Here is a 25,380-nt window from a genome sequence, read left to right as displayed (position 1 = left end):
CTCAACGGGCTGTCCGAGAGCGAACAAGCTAGCGGTGACGGCAATCACTCAAATGACAATCGGCTCGTCTTAAAGGACCCTTTGTTGTTAGGGCATATAGCTTTTTTTTTTTTTTTTACGAAGGGTTAAAAAAAGAAATCAGTAACAATAAAAAATAAAAACTTAACCCATTAATTATCACATCTTTCTATCTGATATATTATCTGATGGGCCGAGTATGGACGGGTCACTAGAGCAGACAGAATAACTACTTTGTTGGTTGCCAGTGTAGATCCAACAACATAACTGGAGTTTTCAGTCCTCAAGATTAGCAATGATTATTTTCTGGAAGAGCATTGTACAAATTATTCATCACTGTGGGGGTCAGTCAGCTAGGTGGCGACACACAAAGGAGGGAGACACAATGTATCTCTCCCAACTTCAGTGTGTCCAACGCTGTTAACATTTATATTATACCAAATGGATACTTTATTAAAAAGTCATCCATCTAGCAGTGCTGGACTTCAGAACTGTAGCGATTTGTTGTAGCATCCATCCACAGGTATCAGAGGTCCCAGGGTGCGTCAAGAAAACATTCCCCACACTATTACTCCACCTCCACCAGCCTGAACTCTTCACACCTGACAGGAAGGGTTCATCAAGTCATGCTGCTTGTGCTGAATTTTGACCTCCCTTCAGTATGGTGCAACAGAAATCTGGATTCATTAGACCAGATGTTTTTCTGCTGCTCAGTGATCCACTTTTCATGTTCTTTTGCCCACTGGAGTCTTGTCCTTCTATTTCTCTTAGACACCAATGGTGCTGGAGCTTGTCATCTGAAGTTCTGCAATTTCCTTGACTGTGCACCTCCTGTTCATTAGGACAGTTCTTGGCATCCACCTCTGACCCCTTTAATCAACACGTTGTTTATACCCACAAGATTTCCTTTTGTTGGACGTTTTCCCTTCAAATCACACCATTCGCTATATACTCTCCAAACCTTTGCATGAGAAAATCCCACAAGTTTGGCAGTGTACGATACCCTGGCCTTAACTAGTCTAGCACTGATGACCGGGTCTCATTGTAAATTGCTTGGATTACTGGATTTTGATGTGTTTTTATGCTTCACTCCAGGGTCACTGGTCTAATTTCCATACGGAGAAGCTTCAATCATAAAAGTGCCAATGTCTCTAAAAAAGCAGTTATTCAGCGTATGTCCTCTTGTTCAGTGTTACATGCAACATTTTCAGTTATTTTCAATACGTTACAAACGAGTCTATATGGTGGGGTTTGTAGATCAGATCAGTGAAGGCTTTTGACCAATCATATGCGCTTTTGCTTTGAACTGCCTAGTAAGTTGTCAGCATGTAGAGAAAGCCGTTCCATATGTATTCTACAAGGATTAGGAGTCACATACAGAGAGAACAAGGGTTGTTGATCCAGGGATTAGTCAGATTACCAGACTGAAGTCAGGAGGGAATTTTTTTCTCCTAAGGCCTCATGCCCACGGACAGATTTACGCCGAAGTACCACGGTGGTAAACAAAACGTACCCACTGGTGATCTATATTAATGAAGGGCATAAATCCGCGGAAAATAGAACATGCCGCGATTTATTCCCCAATGTGGAAATCTGCTGTAAAATTCCGTGTGTCAGCATTGGCAGGCAGAAAAGCTATTAGGTTCAATATAAACTGCAGAATTCCGCCGTGGATTTACGCAGCGGGAACTGCGGTACAAATCTGTTCGTGGGCATTTGGCCTTAAATGGGGAAAATAAGCTTCTACCTCATTGTTTGTTTTTTTGCCGTCCTCTTGATCAACATTGGGGGTTAATGGTGCCTGTCCACGGGCGTGATTTTGCCAGCGGTAAACCGCCGGCGAATTACGCTGTCTGAAGCTTTCCATAGCATTGCTATGGAAAGCGCCGGCCCCCTGTCCACGAGCGGAGAATCATTGTGATTCTCCGCTCACGGACGGCAATTCGCAGCATGCGAATCTATTAGATTAGGCTGACCGGTGGAGATTCGTCTGCGGCTCCTGCTCCTGGGTGGCGGCTCCGCCGTGGGATACCTAAACGCCCATGGACAGGGGGCCTAACAGGATGAACAGGACGGGTATATGTATTTTTTAGGCCTTACATACTATGTTACTATGCAAGAGTCCCACAAACCTTGTTTTTAATTAGAAGTCATGCAGAAGAGCCAACAATAAGGAGAGTTTAGTCGGTGCCGGCCGGCACACATGCACTTGACAATTTCTGTAATTCCAACAGAATATAGTGGATAGTTCGGCACACGAGCGGCCAGCTTTACCCAACTTCACCTCCTCATTGTGGCAGCTGTCACCTGGCTTGCAATGCAAAAAAGGACATACTCCACTTATCGGATATCTGTAGCGCTATGCATGTCTATGGGCAGAATAATGCACCCTTTTACTGAAAGACTAACCCTCCCTCAGTGTAAAGTCTCTTCAATCTATTACTCTAAAGTGTTCTGTGCATCAGAGAAAATGGAAACTCCCAACGAATAATAGAGATAATAATTGATGTCTTACCTTGGATGTTCACCAGCTTTAACAAAGACTCCAGATGCTCCTTTTCAGAGGCGGTGGCTTGATGTAGCCAGGCCAGCATGTCCCCGACATACCTTGTCATTAAACAACAGAGCTAGGATTAATCCCATTTACAGATCTACCAATTTCATAGCAATCACTGGAGATATTCTAATGGACACATGCAATACTTATGGCTCTCTTTCCTATATACACCGTCCCTTTCATGATTGGAGCTTCCCTATATTGAAATTAGACCCATGACCCCGGCGTGCAGTGGAAAGATCTCCTATTGCGACTTAAGGCGCATTTACACAGGACGAGTGTTGGGCAAACGATGCCCGACACTAGTCTCTGTGTTCCTACTCGGGAGCTAGCACAGCTGGCTGGGTCACGGAGCGGGGCAGTGCAGGAGATTTCTCTCCTCTCGCTCCCTGCCCCTCTCCATCTCTGTTTTGGTTGTTACTCAACATCACTAACTAGTTCTCTGAATGCATTCATCAATGTAAACAATGTTGCAGCTATTGATTAAATTGTCATAATACGTCAGTCACCTCAGGAGTAGTTGCTTTTCCTTACAAAAGCCTATGTCATTTTTTTTTATCCGTCTGCATTCAATACCTTAATGGATCATGAGAGTGCATTTCAATGGGACGTGGGGTACCACTAGGCCCTCCTCTAGTTAATGCATCAATGAAGCCTCGCACAACCGCACTTCTTCTTGCTGTTCCGAATTCATCCAAGGTGTATCTGTTGAGAAAGAATACATTGCAATTTTAGGTTCAAAATGTTTTTATTGTGTAACTACATTTACAAGTAAAGAAGGATCATGATTTTCTTACAATCGATATGTTATACAATGTCAGTCTCAAATCACTTTACATTGACGTGACCTTAATCATCATCTGTTTTTCAAAAAACTAACGACCACTTATCAGTGAGTATGTATGTGAGTGCTTCTCATGCTCAGCCCATAGTAGCACCGCTCCACCCCCTTGTGACGTCATCGAGGGGCCTACAACATATATAAAACACAGAGCCTGACCAACAGAAGAACAAAGTTAGGGCTTTTAAAAAGGGGAGGACAAAAATAACAAAATGAGAATACAACTAAGCTGTTATTATCTCAGACACAACTCGGCAGTCCTCACAGAAGACACGGACCTACCACCGCCACAGAGATCCAGTGATCTAAAAAAACAGTGGTGATGTCACTGCTGTGGGAGGAGCCAGCTGTGTTTGTCTTATGTGGGAATCAAAATGCATGTAGTAGAGCTGTGTGTGAGATCTGTGGGAATCAATATGGATGTACAATGTAGCAGAGCTATGTGTGTATTGTGCTGTTTGTGTAATGTGTGGGAATCAAGATGGATGTAGTAGAGCGGTATGTGTGATGTGTGGGAATCAAGATTGATGTAGTAGAGCTGCATTTGTGACGTGATGTGTGGGAATCATATCTGATGTACCATGTAGCAGAGCTGTGTGTGTAGTGTGTGGGAATCAAGATGGATGTAGTAGAGCTGCGTGTGTGATGTGTGGGAATCAAGATGGATGTAGTAGAGCTGCGCGTGTGATGTGCTGTGTGTGTAATGTGTGGGAATCAAGATGGATGTAGTAGAGCTGTGTGTGTGATGTGTGGGGAACATAATTGATGTACCATGCAGCAGAGCTGTGCGTGTAATGTGGCGGGATCAAGATGCATGTAGTAAACCTGTGTGTGATGTGTGGGGATCATAATTGATGTTATATGTAGCAGAGCTGTGTGTGTAATGTGTGGGAATATAGATGGAAGTAGTAGAGCTGTGTGAGTGATATATGAGGATCATAATGGATGTACCATGTAGAAGAGCTGTGTGTGTAATGTGGGGGAATCAAGATGCATGTAGTAGAGCTTTGTGTGATGTGTGGGGATCATAATGGAAGTACCATGTAGCAGTACTGTGTGTGTAATGTGTGGGAACACAGATGGATATAGTAGAGCTGTGTGTGTAATATGTGGGGATGATAATATATGTACCATCTAGCAGAGCTGTGTGGCGCATTACGCCACCAAAAACATTGATACTATAATTTTCTAATAATTACTAGTCTTCTAAATATTAAACTAGTCCCTGTCACAAGCTTTGTGGTCCGGGACGATATATTTAATTTAACCATATTATAAAAGTTACAAAAGGAAAAGGCTAAGAAGGGACTAATAGAAGAATGGAACAGAAAAGAAATAGGCAAAGAATGAAAGAATCGGAAATCAGGGATGAGCGGAATCAGGAGAGCCCAATTAAATATTACTTTGTATTGTGAATAATGACATAGATAAGTGTTTATGGGGGAATAATACCGTGTTTCCCCGAAAATAAGGCAGTGTCTTATATTAATTTTTGTTCAAAAAGGTTTAACTTTTTTACATGTATAGCTGCCTGGACACTATTTAAATTGACTTTTTTAATTAACTGTTAGCAGGGCTTAATTTTGGAGTAGGGCTTATATTTCAAGCATCCACAAAAAGCCTGAAAAATCATTTTGCATCCTCAAAAATTCAGGACAATCATGCTATTTCTTATTTTCAGGGTATGTCTTATTTTCAGGGAAAACGGGTACCAAGGAGGAGCCAACTTTGCAAACTAGGGGATGAGCAGTACATAATCAAAGAGGCCCATGTATGGTAGAAGCTTGAAGATCTGCTGTCGTCACTGGTATTTAGTTCCTCCTTGTGAATTAAGCCTCCAGCCACATTAATCTTGTGAAGGGTGATGACGATTTTCACGAGTTAGCAATGATCTGGCGCATAGCTAGAAAGAAGAATCTGAGAACGTCTCTTGATTTTAGCTAAAGGCCCTGGACAGGACAGGGCCATCTCTGGCTAAAGGGACAGTCACCCCTCATAAAGAATAATAGAGAGAGATTGCTTCCATGAGAACAAAATATGTAGGAAAGTGCCCCTTTCCATTGAGCACCTCCAACACTTATCAGAGATTTAGGGGTATATCTTGAAGAGTCAGATGGGCACTCTATACCCCCTAGCCTAAATTCCACTTTTAGGCTGTTTTCACACGGGCAAAAAAATCGCGATGCTACAGTGCTACAAATCGCATGTATGTGAAGCCCATGCTTTCCAATGCGTTCATCCACATTAGCGATATTTTGAAGGCTGCTACACTGGTAGAATACAAAATCGTGGCATGCTCCATACAGCCACGATTTGCGATGTTCTGTAGCCCATGTTTCCCAATGGTGCCTTCCTATGTGTTGCCGCGCATGAAAACACGGTTGTTGTGCAACTTTTACAGTAGGAAATCCTACTGTTTAAGCCCTAAAGTAAACCCTAGCTGCATTTAAAAAAAAGAAAAAATACATCAACTATGTCTCTTTGCATTGAATGGCTGTGATTGGTCCATCGAGCACTGCAGTGATTGGTTCTCGAGAGCCACGGCTCAGCTAATCAGAGCTAGTGCTTCGCGGAGGTAGGGTTTTTGAACCCCTGACCAGGAAGCGTTGGGGGAAAACTGCAAGCAAGTGTACTGGGGCCCTGCGAGAGTAAGTGCGGCTGAGCAGACAGCGCCTGTTAGGGGATGTGTTGTTTGTTTTCTTTTTAATGCAGCTAAGGCTTATTTTCAGGGTAGGGCTTATATTTCAAGCCCTCTTGAAAATCCCAGCAAAAGAGCAACACAAACTCGCAATATCGACGTGAAAAACCAAATTAATATTGCACAGAACACAGATACAATATCGCTGCGATGTTCTCGTGTGAAAGAGGCCTTAATGTAGTAGCTTGCTACATCCTTCCTGGATTCTTGTTCATTTCAATGGGGAACACTTCCTGACAGAAAGCAGCTACCGTATTATGGTTGGACATGTAATTCTGTTGACGTAAATATACCATTTTTATACTGGGGCAGGGATGAAAGGAATTTCAAGGGGAGTTCAAGAAGGCCACCTTCTGACCGCCATAGCTTTCCACTGATGGGGTTGTGCGAGGGCTCATTATTGTGGGATGATCTGTGGTTTCTATTGGTACCATTTTGGAATGCATACAACATTTTAATTGCCTTTTATTAATTTTTCTTCTAGGAGATGGAGTTACCAAAAAAAAAAAAAAAACACAAGTCTGATGAGGTGCTTTTCTGATGACATTCACCGTGCGGGAGAAATAATGTGTTATTTTGATATACGAGGCTTTTATGGGTGCAGCGATACCAAATATGTTTGGGTTTCTTTAGTTTTGTTTGTATTTTTAAATTAGAATTATGTTTTAATTGTATTGGAAGAGGGGTTTAAACATGGAAAAGCCTTCAACTTTTACAATAATAAAAAAAAAAATGTTTCACTTATTTTAACTTTTTTTTTTTTAGTCCCAATAGGGGACTTCAACCTGGGAGCATTGGATCACTTACAACATATATTACAATATGTCCATATTTCAGCATATGGCATTTCTGCAGGCAATCTATTGAGATGTGACACAGGCATGTCTTAATAGGCAACAACACATAGCCGTACAGGGGCATATATTTATTTTCAGCCCCACTTCAGCACTATTCACCAATCAGGTTGCTGGAATTCTGAAACAGACAACCCAAACAACCAATCAGGTTGCTGGAATTCTGAATCAGAACCAATCAAGTTGCTGGATTTGCTGAATAGTGCTGAAGTGGGGCTGAAAATAAATATATGCGTACTGGGGGCTTTCAGAAGGTCCCCGGCTGCTCTGACACCCAGACGACATATAACCTGAAGAACGCGGCATATGACCTAAGAAGACACCGCAGCCTCTTCTAACAGCTGATCAGTGGGGAACACGGGTGGTGAACCCTCATTGGATATGGATGACCAATCCTAAGGCCCCCTCTGCACACGGGCAGAAATTCCGCAGTGGGATTACCCGCAGAATCTCCGCCCGTGGCCGCCTGCATAGGATTGAATTACAAAACGTAATCCTATGAAGACGGCCGCGATTTGTCTGCATGAAAACACATGTGAAAAACAAATCGCGGCATGTTCTATTTCTGTGTGGGTCTCGCAGAGGCTCGCACAGAGATGTCACCCGCCGACCGTCGGCTCCACTCTGCGCATGCGGCAGCCGGCACATCACAGAGCAGACGTACAAGCAGGTGAGCCGCACTGCTAACTGCAGGGGCGCGGTTCGGATCCGACCCGACCGTCTGCAGGCGGCCTAAGGCAAGGTCATTGATATTTAACTTCTGGAAAACCTTTTCAACAATAAATGTTAGTAATAACATGAAACAAAAATAATAATAAATTAAATGGAGCGACCTCCGATATGTCTCGCTTTATGGTAGTAACCGCGCAAATATTTACAGCTCCATTATAAACGGCCTTGGGGAGACAAAGGAAATGCTTTTAATAAAACCTCCGCAAGCTCTATGCATATAACAAGACGAGCCGGTACGGAGTTGCACCAATTTTACAAATCTCAGGGCTTCTTTATGTGTGGTGTAAAATGACAATAAACAGATATTTTTCCATCGTTGCGTTTTAAGCGAGATGAAGGGGGAGTGCGAAGTGGAGACAGTAAATCCATTTGTGCATTTATCACATAACAAGGACAGTCTGAATGACTCACATCATCTTCCTAGTAATTCCACCGCTTACCGCCCATTGTGCCCGTAGCCCACCTTGTATTTATCCAGGTATCAGCCTCGCGAGCGGCTATTGCTGTGGTGGAGGACTTTCAGAAAAGACCCAAATAATGATGGTAAAGCAGCTGTAAATCACTACGTTCCCATCGGCGCCCTGGAACAAAGCCGAGATTTCATAATCCGTGAATAATTTTCGAGTTGATACAATGCTATGGGGGAGATGGGGGGGGTTTAACGATCGACATAATAGCTGGCCGTAAAACTGCCAATTTTGTGATTGTGTTTGACATGAAACAAAAATATCTTAAAATTTACTATGAAATTATTGCTAAAATGTTTCATTCAAATGCTGCTCTGCAATTTAGCCGGCGCACTGTATTGATTGGGTAAAACATTCTGCATGCATGCAGCCCCGTACAATAAAGGTAGATGGAGGGTTCTTTACCCAATCTGGATATTAAACTGGATCTTAAAGGAAATCGGTTAACTTGGGTTTTTTGCAAGTAAAAAAATATAAAATCCTTTATATATGGGACATCCTGAGGCATCCAGACGTACCTTTATTTTGCTACTCTGGCTCCCATCTCAACATATCAGCCCCTAAGAATTGTTTGCGCACCATAGGATAAGCAGCTGTGGATCGTCCAATAGGCTTAAAAGCTTAATTGGTCAGCCGTACATCTTACTATATATAAAGGGAGATATACAAACGATTGCATTAACAACTGATTGTCCCTCACAAAGCCAATCGTCTGCCAATGTAAACATTATTAACGAGCGCCAACGACAAGCTCATTGACAGTCTGCACACATTGGCAAGGACAGGTGATCAGCCCATAAGAAAGCATCCTAATACCGCAGAATCTGATAATCCTTGGTGCTCCTTTAAGGTCCTACTATACGGCCGTGTGTAACACTCGCATTCTACAGGTGGACTACCTTGCTGGAGGTGGACTTGCATCCTTAGGTGTAGCCCGGCAAATTGGGCTAAATCGCAAGTATTACCCATGGCCGAAATCACTCATGTACGATCACCCTCAGAGTTTGGGGTGTTCTATACTATAAAATGGTCATGAACTAGTAATGTCTGCAACCATTTCTCTATTAGTACTCCAAGGGAAGTTATTAGAGTCAATGCGCCATATGTCAGTCTTCATACGATCCCTGCTGGAGGAAGATGTGTCCAACGTCTTAAGAGGCGCTCTCCTCATAATACATTAGGTGCATTTCAGGTCGCCCATGTGCCTAAAAAGAAATCCACGACTGCTGTCAGCGGGCAAAACGTTCTGCTGTAATAATTTATGCCAATCTCTGGTAAAAACTGTAGTAGATCCGCCGACCCACCAAGTCCGCTCCCATCTCACATATACTGTGCAACAAAATCTGTGACTTTTCACAGTGGCGTAAATTTTCCGCCGGGAAAGCGCTGCTTCAAATCCCACGGCACTCAGCCGCTTGTTGTGAAGCGACCTGGCCGCACGCTTTTCAGTTTCTGTGGCCGGTGAATCCGCACCACAACACCGGCTTCTCCCAGCTTTGCCGTGACAGATTTGCTGTCCTATGCGGACGAGATTTCTGAGAACTTTCGTCCACAAAGCTGGCCTATTGAGGGATTAGCGGCCACAGACGGATTTGCCGCGGTGAAATAAGACACCCCCTGAAAATAAGACGTAGCGCATATTTGGGAGAAAAAAGTAATATAAGACGCGTCTTATTTTCGGGGAAACAGGGTATCTATTAGGAAGTAGTTTATAAAAGGTCTTACCTAGTTCAAAGCAAGAAAACGCAGAGGTCACAGTGTCCTACTCATGTTCAAAACTGCAGTTATCAATAGTGGAAGCCTTAGGCCTCATGTCCATGGGGAAATTAGATTTATCAAATCCGCGAGGGGCCAGGAAGAGGGGCCCAAGAAGAGGGGCAGGTGCAGCCCTCAGGGTAATGCCACAGAGTGCCCAGAGTACTCAGCTGACAGCTTGAAGCACATATATACATCTATATATATATAAAGCTGAAAGCCCTCACTGACTCACTCACTCACTCACTCACTCACTCACTGACTCACTCACTGACTCACTCACTGACTCACTCACTGACTCACTCACTGACTCACTCGCCAAAAGTTCTCCAACTTCCCGATGTCGTAGAAACATGAATTTTGGCACAAGCATAGATTATCTCTAAAATAGGAAAAGTAATTGGGTCCCAACTCGATTATTCAATTCTAGCGCAAAAGAATTGGCGTCGAAATTTAATGTACATAATCTAAATCTCTCACTTCCCAATGTCATAGAAACTTAAAATTTGGCACGGGCATTGATTATGTCATAAATGGGAAAAGTTAATGGGTCCCAACACAATTATTCAATTCTATGTGCAAAAGAATTAGCGTCCAAATTTTACGTACGGAATCTAATTCTTTCACTTCCCGGTGTCATAGAAACTCGAAATTTGGCAAGAGCATTGATTATGTCATAAATAGGAAAAGCTAATGGGTCCCAACTCGATTATTCAATTCTATGCGCAAAAGAATTAGCGTCAAAATTTTACGTACGGAATGTAATTTTCTCACTTTCCGGTGTCATAGAAACGTAAAATTTGGCACGAGCATTGGTTATGTCATAAATAGGAAAAGCTAATGGGTCCCAACTCCATTATTCAATTCTATTCGCAAAAGAATTAGCGTCCAAATTTTACGTACGGAATCTAATTTTCTCACATAGAAACTTAAAATTTGGCACGGGCATTGAATATGTCATAAATAGGAAAAACTAACGGGTCCCAACTCGATTATTCAATTCTATGCGCAAAAGAATTAGCGTTCTTCCTGATGAAGAATCTCACTTCCTGATGTCATTTTATATAAAGGAAACGTCGCATGGTTACCTCCCGTGGTGTTTCCTGGGTAACACAGAGAACTATGCAAAATGGTGAACATATGTTTTTCCGGTATCTCTAAAGTAACCACGACTTCATAAGATTTCCGTGTGACCACCAGATAAACACCAGTACCAAATGAACTCGGGCGAAGCCGAGTATATCAGCTAATATATTATAAGAGGCATCTATAGCAAGCAATTAGATTGCAACTCTAGTTATCTTAATAATGCAGGTTGCAAAAAGAAAGCTGTTATCAGATTGGTTGCTACATGCGACCAACTGTGCCAACCACTTTTTTCGGCATTTGTTCCAGACTACAGCCAATTATGTGACTGCACTTACCAGTTCAATAAGCTGTGCGATGTTACAGCCTCATTCCTGTGCACGATGTAAAATAAAATTTAGAAGTCCCTAAATTCTCTATTGATGAAGAAAATTTTGCTCTGGGTTGAGCAATATTTAGCCTGAGAAGGAGAAGGCAGAAGCAGTTAAAATCCGCTTCTCCCCTCTCCTCCTCTGGGTCCTTGGCTGTAATTAACAGCCAAGGACCCGACCTGCTCCTGTTACATTGCAGGAGTTTTAATCCCACGTCATACTTTTGCTATCAAACAGGATTAAAGACCAGAACCAAGCGCTGTGTATTTAATACGCTTGGTCCTTAAAGGGTTAAGTTTCATCAATAAAGTATCAGATTATTATTCAGAGCAGTGTGCTTCATTATCATCTAACTCAACGGTGCATCAGACTTGCAATAGGTTTTTCTTCAGCCAGTTTGGTGCCACCAGTAGTTGGAGGGATGCGACTCCGAAGTACGACCCCCTTTTCAAGGGTCTTTAACCCTTTCCAATCCAATTTGTATTCTGGTTTTCCTAGGGGGCTTACTCTTTCTGTTGTTAAACAACGGCGCTATATGCTGGCTAAAGCCAGTACTGCATGAGGTGACACGTTGGATAGGCTCCGACAACAGAGAGGCTGGCAATATACAGTAAGAGAACCCCGACGGACGTCTTCCAACATCGGAGCTGTACAGCCTTAAATCATAATGTCTTCAGAGGTCAGACAGTGGATTGGAAAGGGTTAATGTCCCAAGGCAAAGACCAAAATGGATACCTTTCATATTTCCCCTTGGCTAAAAAATACTCCTCAAAAATACTGGGAGGGGGATTATTACTCCTCTGGAAAATACAAAGTGCAACCTCTGATCAAAAACTCAGAACAGAAGTGTTGTCATGGGGACACTGTAGTAAAGGACTTGCATGTTTCAGATATTTAAAACAGTAACTGCACTTTCTGAAAACCTGTAATATGTCATCGGGACATTGATTGCTGGAGGTCTGGCTGATGAGACGGCTACTGATTGCTAGAACGGGCCAGCTGAAGTGTTCATCCGACTGCTGTCATTCCTTGCTAGCGGAAGACGGGCACATAGACTTCTTTTATGTGAGCAGTGACTGAGCTTGGATGAGCGCTTCAGGTGACTCGTTCTGGAGATCAGTGCGGATCTCAGCAGGCAGATGCCCAGCTATGAAAACTTTTAACCTGTCCTATGAGTCATCAAAAGTTTTTAGACTTTAGCGCAGTTACACTTTAACTTCAAGAACTACAAACAAGTTATAGAAATGCCGTTTCTCATTTTTCCTGCACAGTCCCGTATGTTGTACATAAAGTTTCGGACAGTTCTCCTTTAATTTGTGTCACCAAGCCAAGGCAATCAGGGTTACACACAACAGTGAATATTCCCACGCTTGTTTTTACATAACATGCGGCAAAGAAATAGTTACAGTGTGTCCTGACAACTGACAAACACGGGACCCTCAAGGCCAGCAGATCCTTTCTGCGGCCGTGTAGCGGTATCAGTACGTTTAGATTCATTGTAATATTGCATCGCCCTTGGATCTATTTTCGAAGACATAACCACGAATAAAGACTGCCGTCTGCTTAGCAAAAGTGGATGAGATTTCCAAGAAACGTGAAAGATTGGTAATGACTGCAGCATCTATTTAATGCCAGCACTAGGTCTGCGCAGTATAAAAAGGCAGGCAGAGCACATGGGAAATATTTTTGCAATTTCAGATACGGGGTAAATTACATTAGATCTGAACAGAAAACAAGCTTCTCCACATGAATTCTCACTTCTGCAGACTGGCTCTAATCTTAGGTAGCAAGGACAGACATTATGTAATGCCTGAAAGTAAAGCGCTACCGCCATCTAGTGGGGAAAAGCGTTATAGGACGAGGGAAGAAATGGCTTTACAAATCACAGCATGAATCCACAATACCACTTTACTAGAACGTTATGTTCCTCAATAAAAGGTACAATGTATACGGTCACATTGCCGAGATTGGTGCACTTTCTGCCACAGTGGATGTTTAGTAGATCCATTGCGAATCCTATAGCTGTACCTTGAAAGGGGTTCTCCAGGACTATTACTATTGATGAGCCATCCTCAGAATAAATCATGAATAGTTGATCGGCGGGAGTCTGCTGCTCAGGATCCCCACCGATCAGCTGATCGCCTGGGCAGCTGTCAGTGCAGACAGAGCTTGAAGCAGATAGCACGGTCAACAGCCTGGTTTGTGTTCAATGGGAGCTGCGCCTATACAACCAATGAGAGCTGTGGGATATAGGGATATTGATAAAGTATCCCCCAACTATCCATATCAATTTGACGTTCAGGACCCTGGAAAAGCCGAGTGGACTCCATATTAATTCACCCTTCCTCCCTGGCATCTGCCCAGGCCTTTGATGTACAAAAGGCCAGGAACTTCTTTGTTCCAATGGCAAAAAAAAGCTAGTGACAGAGGAAAGCTAACTGACCCCCTGCCGATGAAGATTGACACCATGGATATTTCCCGTAGACATCCTGACTGCACAATTCACATACAAAAATCTTTTAATAAAAGGACACTTGGTTGTGTGTAGGTCCTAGTCCGATATGAATCATATTTTCAGAATCGGTCAGCCCAGTATCCTCACGCATCGAGGTATAGGCCCCCCCAACCACCTCCAAACGGCGTATTCGCGTACCTGCTCATAACAAAAGGTCCGCAAAACAAATGCGCATGCTTTAATCCATTTGCGGATGGCCATGCTTCTCTATAGGCGGCTTGATTTGTGGATCTCCTGCGTGGATCAAATTTGCCCGTGGACATTGGCCTTAGTCAGAGGCAGTGAGAAGCAGTGAATGCATGATTATTATTAAGCCACATCAGACTCCTCGGTCTCCAGCGCTGCAAACTTAGAGCACTTTTACACAGACCAATAGTCCCCCGAGTGATCACTCGAAAGAGAGATTGTGCGCGATTTTCGGGGCATATAAACACGGGACCCTACAGGGCACTGAGCAAGAACTGCTCACTTGTCAGTGTAGTTTGTGTTTTTGAGCTCACTTAACCACCTGGAACAGAAATACGGATGTTGATGTGAACAGAGCCTTACAATTATTCTGTTAAAGGCGGCTATAAACAACAATGTTACTCACTTGTATAGCACTGGTCTATCCTGCAAAGCATCCATGGCCTGTGACAGAATGGGTGAAATGTCACACGATTCCTGGGTCAATGTTCTGCATTCATCTGTCAAGAGACAATCAATGGAATACATGTAAGACTGGTACATTCACCAAGAAAGAGAAAACCATAATTAAAGGGTTTGCGCAATGCGCCAATTAATGCGCCTAAAATGAAAAAAAATAAAGAAATGCAAATAGTAGTGCTTAAAAAAAAATCTAGTATTTTGTGTATACAACTCCTATGTAGTAGACCTGTGTGTCTCCATGGATAGAAGACGAACACTGCTGCAAGCACTAGAGCTGGAGCACAACCATGGTGTGAAGAATGGACAACTGGCATTAAAGTTTCATATCTACTATTACACTATCCTACCAGATGTATTTGTTCCCACCATCAGTAGACTGGATTGTCACTTCTTAGCACGTCACGTGTCCTAAACCATGCCACATAAGACGGATACTCTTGGAGGTGTCAGCCATAGTTTGCCGTGTTCATTGGGCAGTTAGGCAATGGAAGAATGTTCTATGGAGTGACTAGTTCCACTACACCATCTTCAAATCAGGGAGGCTAAATTACAGGAATTAGCACCGCCCCCGTCCCGCCTTCCCTCCCGCGATTATAAGAAGCTTTCTGTCCACATGGGCCAATATTCTTGCCGAACAATTCCAACACCTAGTGAAGTTTACACCACAATGAACTGCTGAGATTTTGAAGGCCAAAGAAGGTCCAATGTTCTACTAAATGGGGGTCTCTAATAAAGTGGCCACTCGGTGTATTCCTCTGTTCTTTTTACACAGGGTAAAAAAATATTCTACTTACTGTTTAGGTAAAAGGTAAAGAGAAAAAAAGCACTTACTTTGTGCCCAACGATACAAGCGCTCATATGAGGTTTCTTGAAGTAAAGCCATCTGCTCCATAATTTCCAGCCTGACAAGTCAACAAGAGAACAGCGTTACCTCTATTACACACAATTAAGGCACTCATATCTCCCTGTAAGGAGAAGAGGAGAGAAATCCCTGACTCCCAGCGAGCCCTCATTATTCCACCTACACAAATAATTACACAGTGTGATAATACCCACTTGTAGGATACTTCTGGAAAGTCACAAATCAAGTGTTTCCTGTACCGCATTGTGGAGAAATTATTATTTTCCACTGTTCATAGAGATTAAATACATATAATAATGGCCCACTAAATACCAGCATTAGACGCTTTAAAATGTTTCACAGCGGGGACAAAATTTTGATTTTAGGCAGAAAAAAAAAACTAGAAAAACTCTGCAAAAAATTGTGACTGTAATTTCTACTGCAGCGCCCACTGCAGGAAAAACGTGGTAATGCAAGAAGTCAGTTTATATAAATACGCAACTAGGTATATTATTTAGCAAGAGGCGTTGTAACTGTGTAAGAAGAATGGAAAGTGATACATGACACTGGAAATAAAAGATGCCAGGAGCCAGCTAGGAGTTACAGTAGTTGGGGCCAATCTACAAACAAGGTCATCCGGGCATACTTTTCTTTATTGGAGCAATGCACATTGCTCTTCAGAGCCAACGTCATAATGGGTAGGATAATGGCATTATAATGACCTGTCAAAGAGTGATCCCCATCACAAAAAGCGATGGCCGATTACAGAATAAGTCAATGCCTTTGTGATCAGTGAGGATTTGAAGGGACCCCGAGACTGAAGTGGTTTTAGCGCTATATCACCTTCATTAGCAGGATCAGCGAGAGTCCCAGCAGGAAGGCATTACCTAACAATATGCCATGATTGTCCGAGATGGGAATACCCTATTAAAAGGGATTTTAGTGAAAATAACATTTTTAAGCTTTCATGCATATATAATCCATATTTAGTGTTTTTGTGCCCCCCCCCCCCCCCAGTCCAATACAGGAGTCCTGGCCTCTGCTGTTCCAATCCGGGAAGAAGCTGAAGCAGTAACGTGCCATTCTTTGTGCATGTGACTACTCAGCCAATCACAAGCTTAAGCAATCATGTGCTGCTCAGAGTAGAATCCCCCCTGAAGCCTGTGATTGGCTGAGGTGTCACATGCATAATGAATGGTATGTGACCACCTAGAAGCTTCTCTCAGGACTGAAGAGGCAGGGACCAGGACTCTTGTGTGGGGCAGAGGTCCACAACAGAGGAGAGTAGGGCTTATTTTTCTATCTCCAAACGTTCCCTGCCTTTTTTCCCCACTCTTGAGAACTCCCCTTCAACCGTCCACGTGACGCCAGTGTACAAGGACACCAGCTGTATAGCCACAACTTACCCTGCAGTTTGCTGGTTTGTCCGCAGAAGTACTTTTACATCGTTGTGAATTTGTTTTACCTTTGCCAGTACTTTGAAAAAATCCTTAAAATGAAGAAGACAGATGCATGATTACACGTTGAAATATGTACAAGAAGGGTTTTTTGCATTAAAGGGGTATTCCAGCCTTAGGATTTATCACCTGAGGACAATTTAGGTGGTAAATAATGCAATAGTGGGGAACCGACTGCTGGTACCCCCACGAATCATTGGCATGGAGCAATGGCCAAGATGCTAAGTTGATCCCACATCAGATTACTGTAGAGAACACAAGAATGTCCATCAGAGGTACATATCAGGAGATCTTCCAGAAGTATACTTCCAATTGACATGGCAAAACAAAAGGCAAAAGTAACTTAACCCTTTCCAATCCACTGTCTGACGTCTGAAGACATTCTGATTGAAGGCTGTACAGCTCAGATGTCAGAAGACGTCCGGCAGGGTATTCTTACTGTATATTACTGGCTGCTCTGTTGTTGGGACACTCTCCAGCATGTCCCATACCGCAGTACTGGCTCTAGCCAGCAGACGGCGCCATTGGATAAAAAGAGAAAGAGAAAGCCCCCTAGGAAACCTTGAATCCAAAATTGGATTGCAAAGGGTTAAGTTTCCTTTTACAGAGGCCAAATTTTCAGTTTGATGTAACAAGCATTGATTGGCGCTTGCTTCCTTTTCTTTTACAAAGGCCGATTGGTACTATGAAGACGACCGATTGTTGGTATGATCATTTGTCCCCATAGGCTGTCTCGGTATCTTCCCATTCCCATAGGGAGATGTACAGCCAACCACCGAGCCTTTTTTATGCTTGCTGACAATGATCGATCACCTGATGAACAAGCGTTCACTCGTTCGTCGAATGATCGGAATCACAATGGTGTAAATATAATAATCATTGCGAGTAAACACGGGCAAAGATTGACCGACAAGCCATACTTTGCTCGCTTATTGTTCATCATTAGGTTTTTCTGCCTGCAAAAAGTGGACTGCTGTCATTTATGAACGACCGCCCGTTTACTCCGAATGGAGGTGGGTGGTCGGAAGAGATCGCCAATGTGCTCCACCGCCATTCAAAGAATGATAATCGCTGGGATGACGGTTAGCAGCTTATGTGCTCAACAGTCATCCCATGGAAAACCAACCCAAAAAACCATCAATGCAGATGCAAATCTAGCTTAAGGCCAGCTTCACACAAGTGTAATACGGGAACATTTGTGCGCCTGTACAATGGTCGCAGGTCCCGGCCCGGCTGCTGGTCTGATGCTCTGAACTGACAGCATCATAGGGATATACCTTGGATAGGACACTACTATACTGTCATTTGGAGTCATTAGACTTATGGTTAGGTCTTGTGCCTACATTAGAGATATGTGAAGCTACGGGCCTTAGGATGGTTTAGGTTTGGGAAAAAAGCCACAATTTGAGCCAAAGCCAGAAGTGGATCCAGCAGGAAGGAGAAGCCCTTCCATTATATTTCCCATTCCTTTGGAATCCACATGTGGCTTTATCTCAAAAAACACACACATGAAAAACGGCCACAGAAACAGCAGGAAGTCTGCACCAACATCCACGTCAACATTCACACCATTAGTGTGGACTTTGACATGGATCCGCAGCAGATTTCACCCTCTTTATTTTAGGGGTGACATCTGCTGTGGTTCAGTGTCAAAATCTGCACCAAAATCCAGCACAGGGAAGAGCGCCCTCATGCAGCTTTGACACAAGTGAGTTTCCACACACTACAAATAATATAATCTATAAAGCAGACATCCACTTGTACCAAGACAAAGGTGCTTCTGTACATTTATACGTTGTGATCATAAGAAAATCACACTACTGGCTGTCTGATGCCATCACCGCTGCTCATATTAACCCCTTAAGGACCAGGCTGTTTTGTACCCTAAGGACCAGACACTTTAGGGATTTTACCCATGTGGTGGTTTTATTGCCCTATTTTTTTCCTTTAGCTATCAAAATTATTTTTGCTGCATTTTTTCCCATGACATATAGGATTACAGGGCGCATCTAACGATGGTTTTGGTTGGTGTTGGCTTTGGGTTATTTTCTTTCTTATGTATATATTGTTGTTTTATTCTGTGATATTTGTTTTTACTCATTTATGCAATTATGTTTTTTATTATCCACGTCCCCCATGACATCATATAAGACCTCTGGGGGACAGTCACATATTTTTTTTTTTTTTTTAATTTGATACTTTCCCACTGTAGCTGGGGCATCCATAGGAGCCCCTGTTACAGGAGAAAACTTCCCCTTTAGTGACAATAGTCACGTACGTCTTCCATTAACTTCAATGGAAGATGTACGTGCGGGAATCGCAGTAAAATAGAGCATGCTGCGATTTTTCATCCGTGAGTGGAAACCGCAATTGGTTTCCACTAGTGTGCATGAAAAATCATTTTTCCATAGCATGCCATGGAGAGTTACTGTTTCAAAATCCGGAGGTGGACACCCACTCCAGACTCCGCGGCAAAAATCCACCCGTGGACAGGAGGCCTAAATAGGAGACCCATCAATGAGGCTGGATAGATGGCCAATGGTCCATTGGCCAAATTTACATAGGACGAGCTGTGGGGCAAACGATGCCAACACTCATCCCAGTGGTGCTCGCTCCTGTGTTGCAGGCATGGAGATGGAGCGGGCTGGGGAGTGAGAGTGACCGACTGGTGTTTTTGTTCAGTTTTCTGAAACTGAATGCTCCAACAACTCTCGCTGAGTCGCTCGATGCACTAAGGTGGGACGATTATCGTTCACATTCTCAGGGGAATTTAAATGATTCTAAACAATAATCGTCCTTTGTAGAAGGGCCATTAGACTGCAGTTTGTACATACAACGATATGTAGAAGCTACAGAGAAAAACTGTGCAAAATTTTTAATTTACCCTTACCGCAAAAATTCTCAGCCCAAAATACATGAAATGAAAAAAAAAATTAGCGCCCTACCCCCTCAAAGATATCCATAGCCTTTAAACGGAGGTTGTAATATAGCAATTTACCCACTATCCACTGGATAGAGGATAACTTGCTTATCAGTGGGGGTTACACTGCTGAGACCCCCCACCAATCCTGAGAACAGGAGGACTCGGAACATTTAAAGGGGTTGTCTCGCGCCGAAACGTTTTTTTTTTTCAATAGGCCCCCCGTTCGGCGCGAGACAAGCCCAAAGGATGGGTTAAAAAAAAACAATTATATTATATATATATATATATATATATATTACTTATCCGAATCCCCGCTCTGCGACGACTTCTTTCTTCCTTCTCCAAGATGGCCGCCGGGATCTTCACCCACGATGCACCGCGGGTCTTCTCCCATGGTGCACCGTGGGCTCTGTGCGGTCCATTGCCGATTCCAGCCTCCTGATTGGCTGGAATCGGCACACGTGACGGGGCGGAGCTACGATGACGACGCGGGACCAGCTCTCCGTCACGAGCGGCCCCATACAAGGCAGAAGACCGGACTGCGCAAGCGCATCTAAAAACGCCAGAAGACAGCGAATTTAGACGGATCCATGGCGACGGGGACGCTAGCAACGGAGCAGGTAAGTGAATAACTTCTGTATGGCTCATAATTAATGCACGATGTATATTACAAAGTGCATTATTATGGCCATACAGAAGTGTATAACCCCACTTGCTGCCGCGAGACAACCCCTTTAAGTACCAGTAATGAAGTGCTTTTTTAATGGGCTAGATTAGATTTAGTAAAATCTTTATTTTTGGTAGGAATACTAACTTTTTGAATATAGTAGTAGAGCCATTTAATTCCAACTGTCTATAGTCAAGGAGCTTCACTCTTTACCTCTGTTAAGGGTCCTTCATTGGTTCCTCGGAGTATATTCATTTCATCAGATGTAAGCTGAAATTTTTCTAAGAAAGCATCTGCAACCTGGGCTCGAATCTCCAATCGCTGGCTGGAAGAAACAGAATACTAGTGATGTTCCATGATATCTGCAGGTTTTTCCCTCTGCTGTAACATTCACTCATTACATGCAACACTTATGTCAAATACAAAGGATTATAATTATCTGTCCATTGCAAAATACAAAGGTAATAAAGCTTCTATACACATAGCTGATGCTAAGATAAGACCAAAGTAACACCATTGCATGAAGTACAAATGAGAGTCATTAATAAAAGGTGCCAGTAGGTGGCAGTAAAACATTACCAAAGTCCTTGTGGACTTTCTGGTGCCTACTGCCTTTACTATCTCCTTGGCAGCATTGAACTTTCTAACTTTAGATAGATTTCACTGAATGGGATTTCTAGAAATCAATAAAAGCAAAATCACAGTAACATTTAAAGAACATTAAGTCACTTTTTTTTTCCTAAAATCAAAAAACATCATTAAATCCAAGTCTTTGACCAGTTTTCAGCTTTTGGTGGACAGCTTCCATAGCTATCAGCAAAGCGCTCCCAGGAGCGGGCAGTCGGCTTTCACCGACTCCTGAAAGTCAAATCTACGGAGTTATCCTTTAACGTTTACGAGGAGGTTATTCATCACTTTAAAGGAGTTGTACCGCAGTTGACATTTATCACCTATCCACTATGGGTGGTGAAGTAAGCCCATAGTGACGACAACAGGGGGACACGGGACCCCCATTCTCGGGATAAGCGAGGGTCTGAGCAGCAAGATTCCCACCAATCAGAATATTAGATGGATAGGTGATAAAAGTCAACTGCGATGCAACCCCTTTAAGGGTTCTTTTACACCAAGCAATTCACTCCAGTAGACAAGCGCTGATCAACAAAATGGCGCTTATGTATTGGATTTTTACACAACTAGATTCAGATCCCATTAGCTGACAAATGATCATTTGTACAATTGTTGGTCTCCACAGAGTTTTAGCAAAGTCATCACCAAATCCAAAGTTTGCCCCTCAATAAAAAAAAAGTTTGCCCCTCAATAAAAAAAAAGTTTGCCCCTCATTAAAAAAAAGTTTGCCCCTCATTAAAAAAAAGTTTGCCCCTCATTAAAAAAAAGTTTGCCCCTCATTAAAAAAAAGTTTGCCCCTCATTAAAAAAAAGTTTGCCCCTCATTAAAAAAAAGTTTGCCCCTCATTAAAAAAAAGTTTGCCCCTCATTAAAAAAAAGTTTGCCCCTCATTAAAAAAAAGTTTGCCCCTCATTAAAAAAAAGTTTGCCCCTCATTAAAAAAAAGTTTGCCCCTCATTAAAAAAAAGTTTGCCCCTCATTAAAAAAAAGTTTGCCCCTCATTAAAAAAAAGTTTGCCCCTCATTAAAAAAAAGTTTGCCCCTCATTAAAAAAAAGTTTGCCCCTCATTAAAAAAAAGTTTGCCCCTCATTAAAAAAAAGTTTGCCCCTCATTAAAAAAAAGTTTGCCCCTCTTCAAATTTTCCCCATTCAGGTTAGCTCCATTGAAGGATATCTGAGGTAGTTGCAAATCGACAGAAGAAATCCGCGCTCAGACAAGCAAACGTTACAAACGTGGATTTCCTAGTGTGAACAACGTCTTATGTTTACACCCCCAATAACCAACAACAACACACAGATATGGCTACATCCGCATCTGCGATAGAGGCTCCAGTGTAGATTTGGTACAAAATAGCACAACACACTAACCAACTTAACCAGTAAAATGCTGGGGGACAAAGCGGACTACATGATGTTGAATAGGGTCGGACTCAACAGGCTCGGCACTTGAGGATTTTCTGTTGTTTGACTGTTAGGACAGAGCGGGATAACATAAGTATAAAGTGCTGGTGTGAACGTGGACTAATAGTAAGGTTGTCCCCCTTCTTCCAGCGATGAGGGGTGCGTGGAAACAGACTTCACCGGCTCATAATTATGCGGATAAAGATGAGGGGGAACAAAAGTGCCATAGAAAACTTAAGACGTGTCCCAGGGAGACAAAGGTAGCGGATCACGGGAAGGTTTCATGGCATAGTCCTGCTTTCTGATCTCCGGAGGGTCCTAATGAAGTCCTGTCCGCTGCCTCACTTGTTTCTATGGTAACCAGATTCCGCTGCAATCGCTCTCATGCTGTTCAGAAAATGATGGTCCATTTTCGGTCGCTGGGAATACAACAGAGACGTGTTCTGTCGCCCAAAGGGACTAATTCCTGGTGTGCAGCTCACCAGCGCTGCAGCTGCTGCACGCCTCTTGTGTTTTAGAAATATGTGAGAACTCGGAAAGTAATTAGAACAGAAAAGACAGCGAAGAACTAAATTAGACAGCACTAAAAAAAAAAAAAACTGGTGCAAGCGCGCCAATAATCTCACTATGTAAAAAAGGGTTGAGCAGCAACGTGTCCTGCCGTAATCGCTGGCGCCACTTAACCACCGTCTGCAGTAACTGCAAAACTGCAAACTCTGCAGAAAGAAGACTGGAGTAAATATGCGCATAGTACATGTGTAGCCGCTACATGGTGTATATATGCCGGGGGAGCACGGGAAAGGAGAACGGTTTTTTACTTTTACTATCATTATTAATGAACCGCAGGGAAAGTGAAATGTCTCTCCAAGGACAGAATACTATACAGCTGGAAGAGGACTGCATGTGTGATGTATGAGGGCACACACCCGACGGGTCACCCGCACGACCGCATGTACAAACGCTGGATCTATTTTGCAGCGGTGTGCTGCGGGCAGAGCGGTATTTTTATGTGCAGTAAGACAGCTGATGTCAAAACTTTTTGGCCTTCCCGGTGACATATCAACCTGCGTAAAAAACAGTATTAGGCGTGCAATTGCGTATTTACTAAGTTTTACACAGTAAAACGCCGAAAATAGGACATTTTTTTATTACCAGGTAGTATGTGAAATGGCCTATACAAAGGCTCTCAGAGCTCCGTGTGTGCAGTGACCTCTATTTCACTTGTGTAGAGCTGGTTGTCCACCAGACGCCTCTACGACACAATAGAAAGGATTTCGCCCAGTTAAGAGTTTGAAAAGGGGCACATTATTGAAATGTGAGAAGGTGGTTGGCACCAGAGACAGGTGGCGCCATTGTTACAGGCCCCTGTGTCTGCCAGAACCATTGCCAGGTGCTTGCCAAAGCTGTATCCAAGCTAGAGGCTTTACAACAGGGTACTAGAGGCTCCATGTCCACCAGTATCACATCTTGTATCCAAGCTAGAGGCTGTACAACAGGGTACTAGAGCCTTCATGCCCGCCTGTATCACATCTTGTATCCAAGCTAGAGGCAATACAACAGAGTACTAGAGCCTCCATGCCCGCCTGTATCACATCTTGTATCCCAGCCAGAGGTGGTACAACAGGGTACTGGAGCCTCCATGCCTACCCGTATCACATCTTGTATCCAAGCTAGAGGCGGTACAACAGGGTACTAGAGCCTCCATGCCCACCTGTATCACATCTTGTATCCAAGCTAGAGGTGGTACAACATGGTACTAGAGCCTCCATGCCTACCCGTATCACATCTTGTATCCAAGCTGGAGGCGGTACAACAGGGTACTAGAGCCTCCATGCCTGCCCGTATCACATCTTGTATCCAAGCTAGAGGAGGTACAACAGGGTACTAGAGCCTCCATGCCTGCCCGTATCACATCTTGTATCCAAGCTAGAGGAGGTACAACAGGGTACTAGAGCCTCCATGCCCACTGCCCACCTGTATCACATCTTGTATCCAAGCTAGAGGCAGTACAACAGGCTACTAGAGCCTCCATGCCTACCCGTATCACATCTTGTATCCAAGCTAGAGGAGGTACAACAGGGTACTAGAGCCTCCATGCCTACCTGTACCACATCTTGTATCCAAGCTAGAGGAGGTACAACAGGGTACTAGAGCCTCCATGCCTGCCCATATCACATCTTGTATCCAAGCTAGAGGAGGTACAACAGGGTACTAGAGCCTCCATGCCTGCCCGTATCACATCTTGTATCCAAGCTAGAGGAGGTACAACAGGGTACTAGAGCCTCCATGCCCACTGCCCACCTGTATCACATCTTGTATCCAAGCTAGAGGCAGTACAACAGGCTACTAGAGCCTCCATGCCTACCCGTATCACATCTTGTATCCAAGCTAGAGGCGGTACAACAGGGTACTAGAGCCTCCATGCCTACCTGTATCACATCTTGTATCCAAGCTAGAGGCGGTACAACAGGGTACTAGAGCCTCCATGCCCGTCTGTATCACATCTTGTATCCAAGCTAGAGGAGGTACAACAGGGTACTGGAGCCTCCCTTCAAGGGGTCAGTTTCCCCACAGGAAATTATCGTTTTGCTCTGATATTGTAATCACTTATTTCAGAGTTACATTCAGACAGAGAAAGATGCAACTGCGTACAACTCCTCCATCTAGGGGAGGGATCTTTGTTTGAGAATGAGTGTAATATATATATAGCAAATGTCCAGGAAGAGCCATCAGTCACCAATGTAAAGGTGTGGTACCATGTGCACCTTCTTCCAGGAGCAGTGCTACACCTTTGCACAAGTTGCTTCCAGTGTTACAGCTCAGTCACACTGATGCACATCTACTCTGTACGATGAGGTTATGCGCTGCTGCTTTTGGATGAAAGGCGGCTTTCTTTTCTTTTTTAATCCTGGACAACCCCTTTAA

The 25,380-nt window shown here is 43.4% G+C and overlaps 1 protein-coding gene across 1 annotated transcript in view; it reads right to left on the bottom strand.

The window, feature by feature from the left end:
- Positions 1 to 25,380, bottom strand: part of COG6 (component of oligomeric golgi complex 6) — a 108,111-nt gene that overhangs the window by 48,137 nt on the left and 34,594 nt on the right. Inside the window, exons 5-10 of the mRNA XM_066582301.1 lie at positions 20,644 to 20,755; positions 16,790 to 16,872; positions 15,374 to 15,444; positions 14,487 to 14,580; positions 3,152 to 3,280; positions 2,534 to 2,625 (exon numbers count right to left, since the gene is read on the bottom strand). Coding sequence (XP_066438398.1) covers positions 2,534 to 2,625; positions 3,152 to 3,280; positions 14,487 to 14,580; positions 15,374 to 15,444; positions 16,790 to 16,872; positions 20,644 to 20,755 — 581 coding nt within the window. The remainder of the gene's footprint in view (positions 1 to 2,533; positions 2,626 to 3,151; positions 3,281 to 14,486; positions 14,581 to 15,373; positions 15,445 to 16,789; positions 16,873 to 20,643; positions 20,756 to 25,380) is intronic.

Source organism: Eleutherodactylus coqui, chromosome 1 (genome assembly GCF_035609145.1).
Source record: "Eleutherodactylus coqui strain aEleCoq1 chromosome 1, aEleCoq1.hap1, whole genome shotgun sequence".
NCBI classification, from domain to species: Eukaryota; Metazoa; Chordata; class Amphibia; order Anura; family Eleutherodactylidae; genus Eleutherodactylus; species Eleutherodactylus coqui.
Note: the sequence above shows the minus strand (reverse complement) of the source record. Positions and strands in the feature narration are given on the sequence as shown.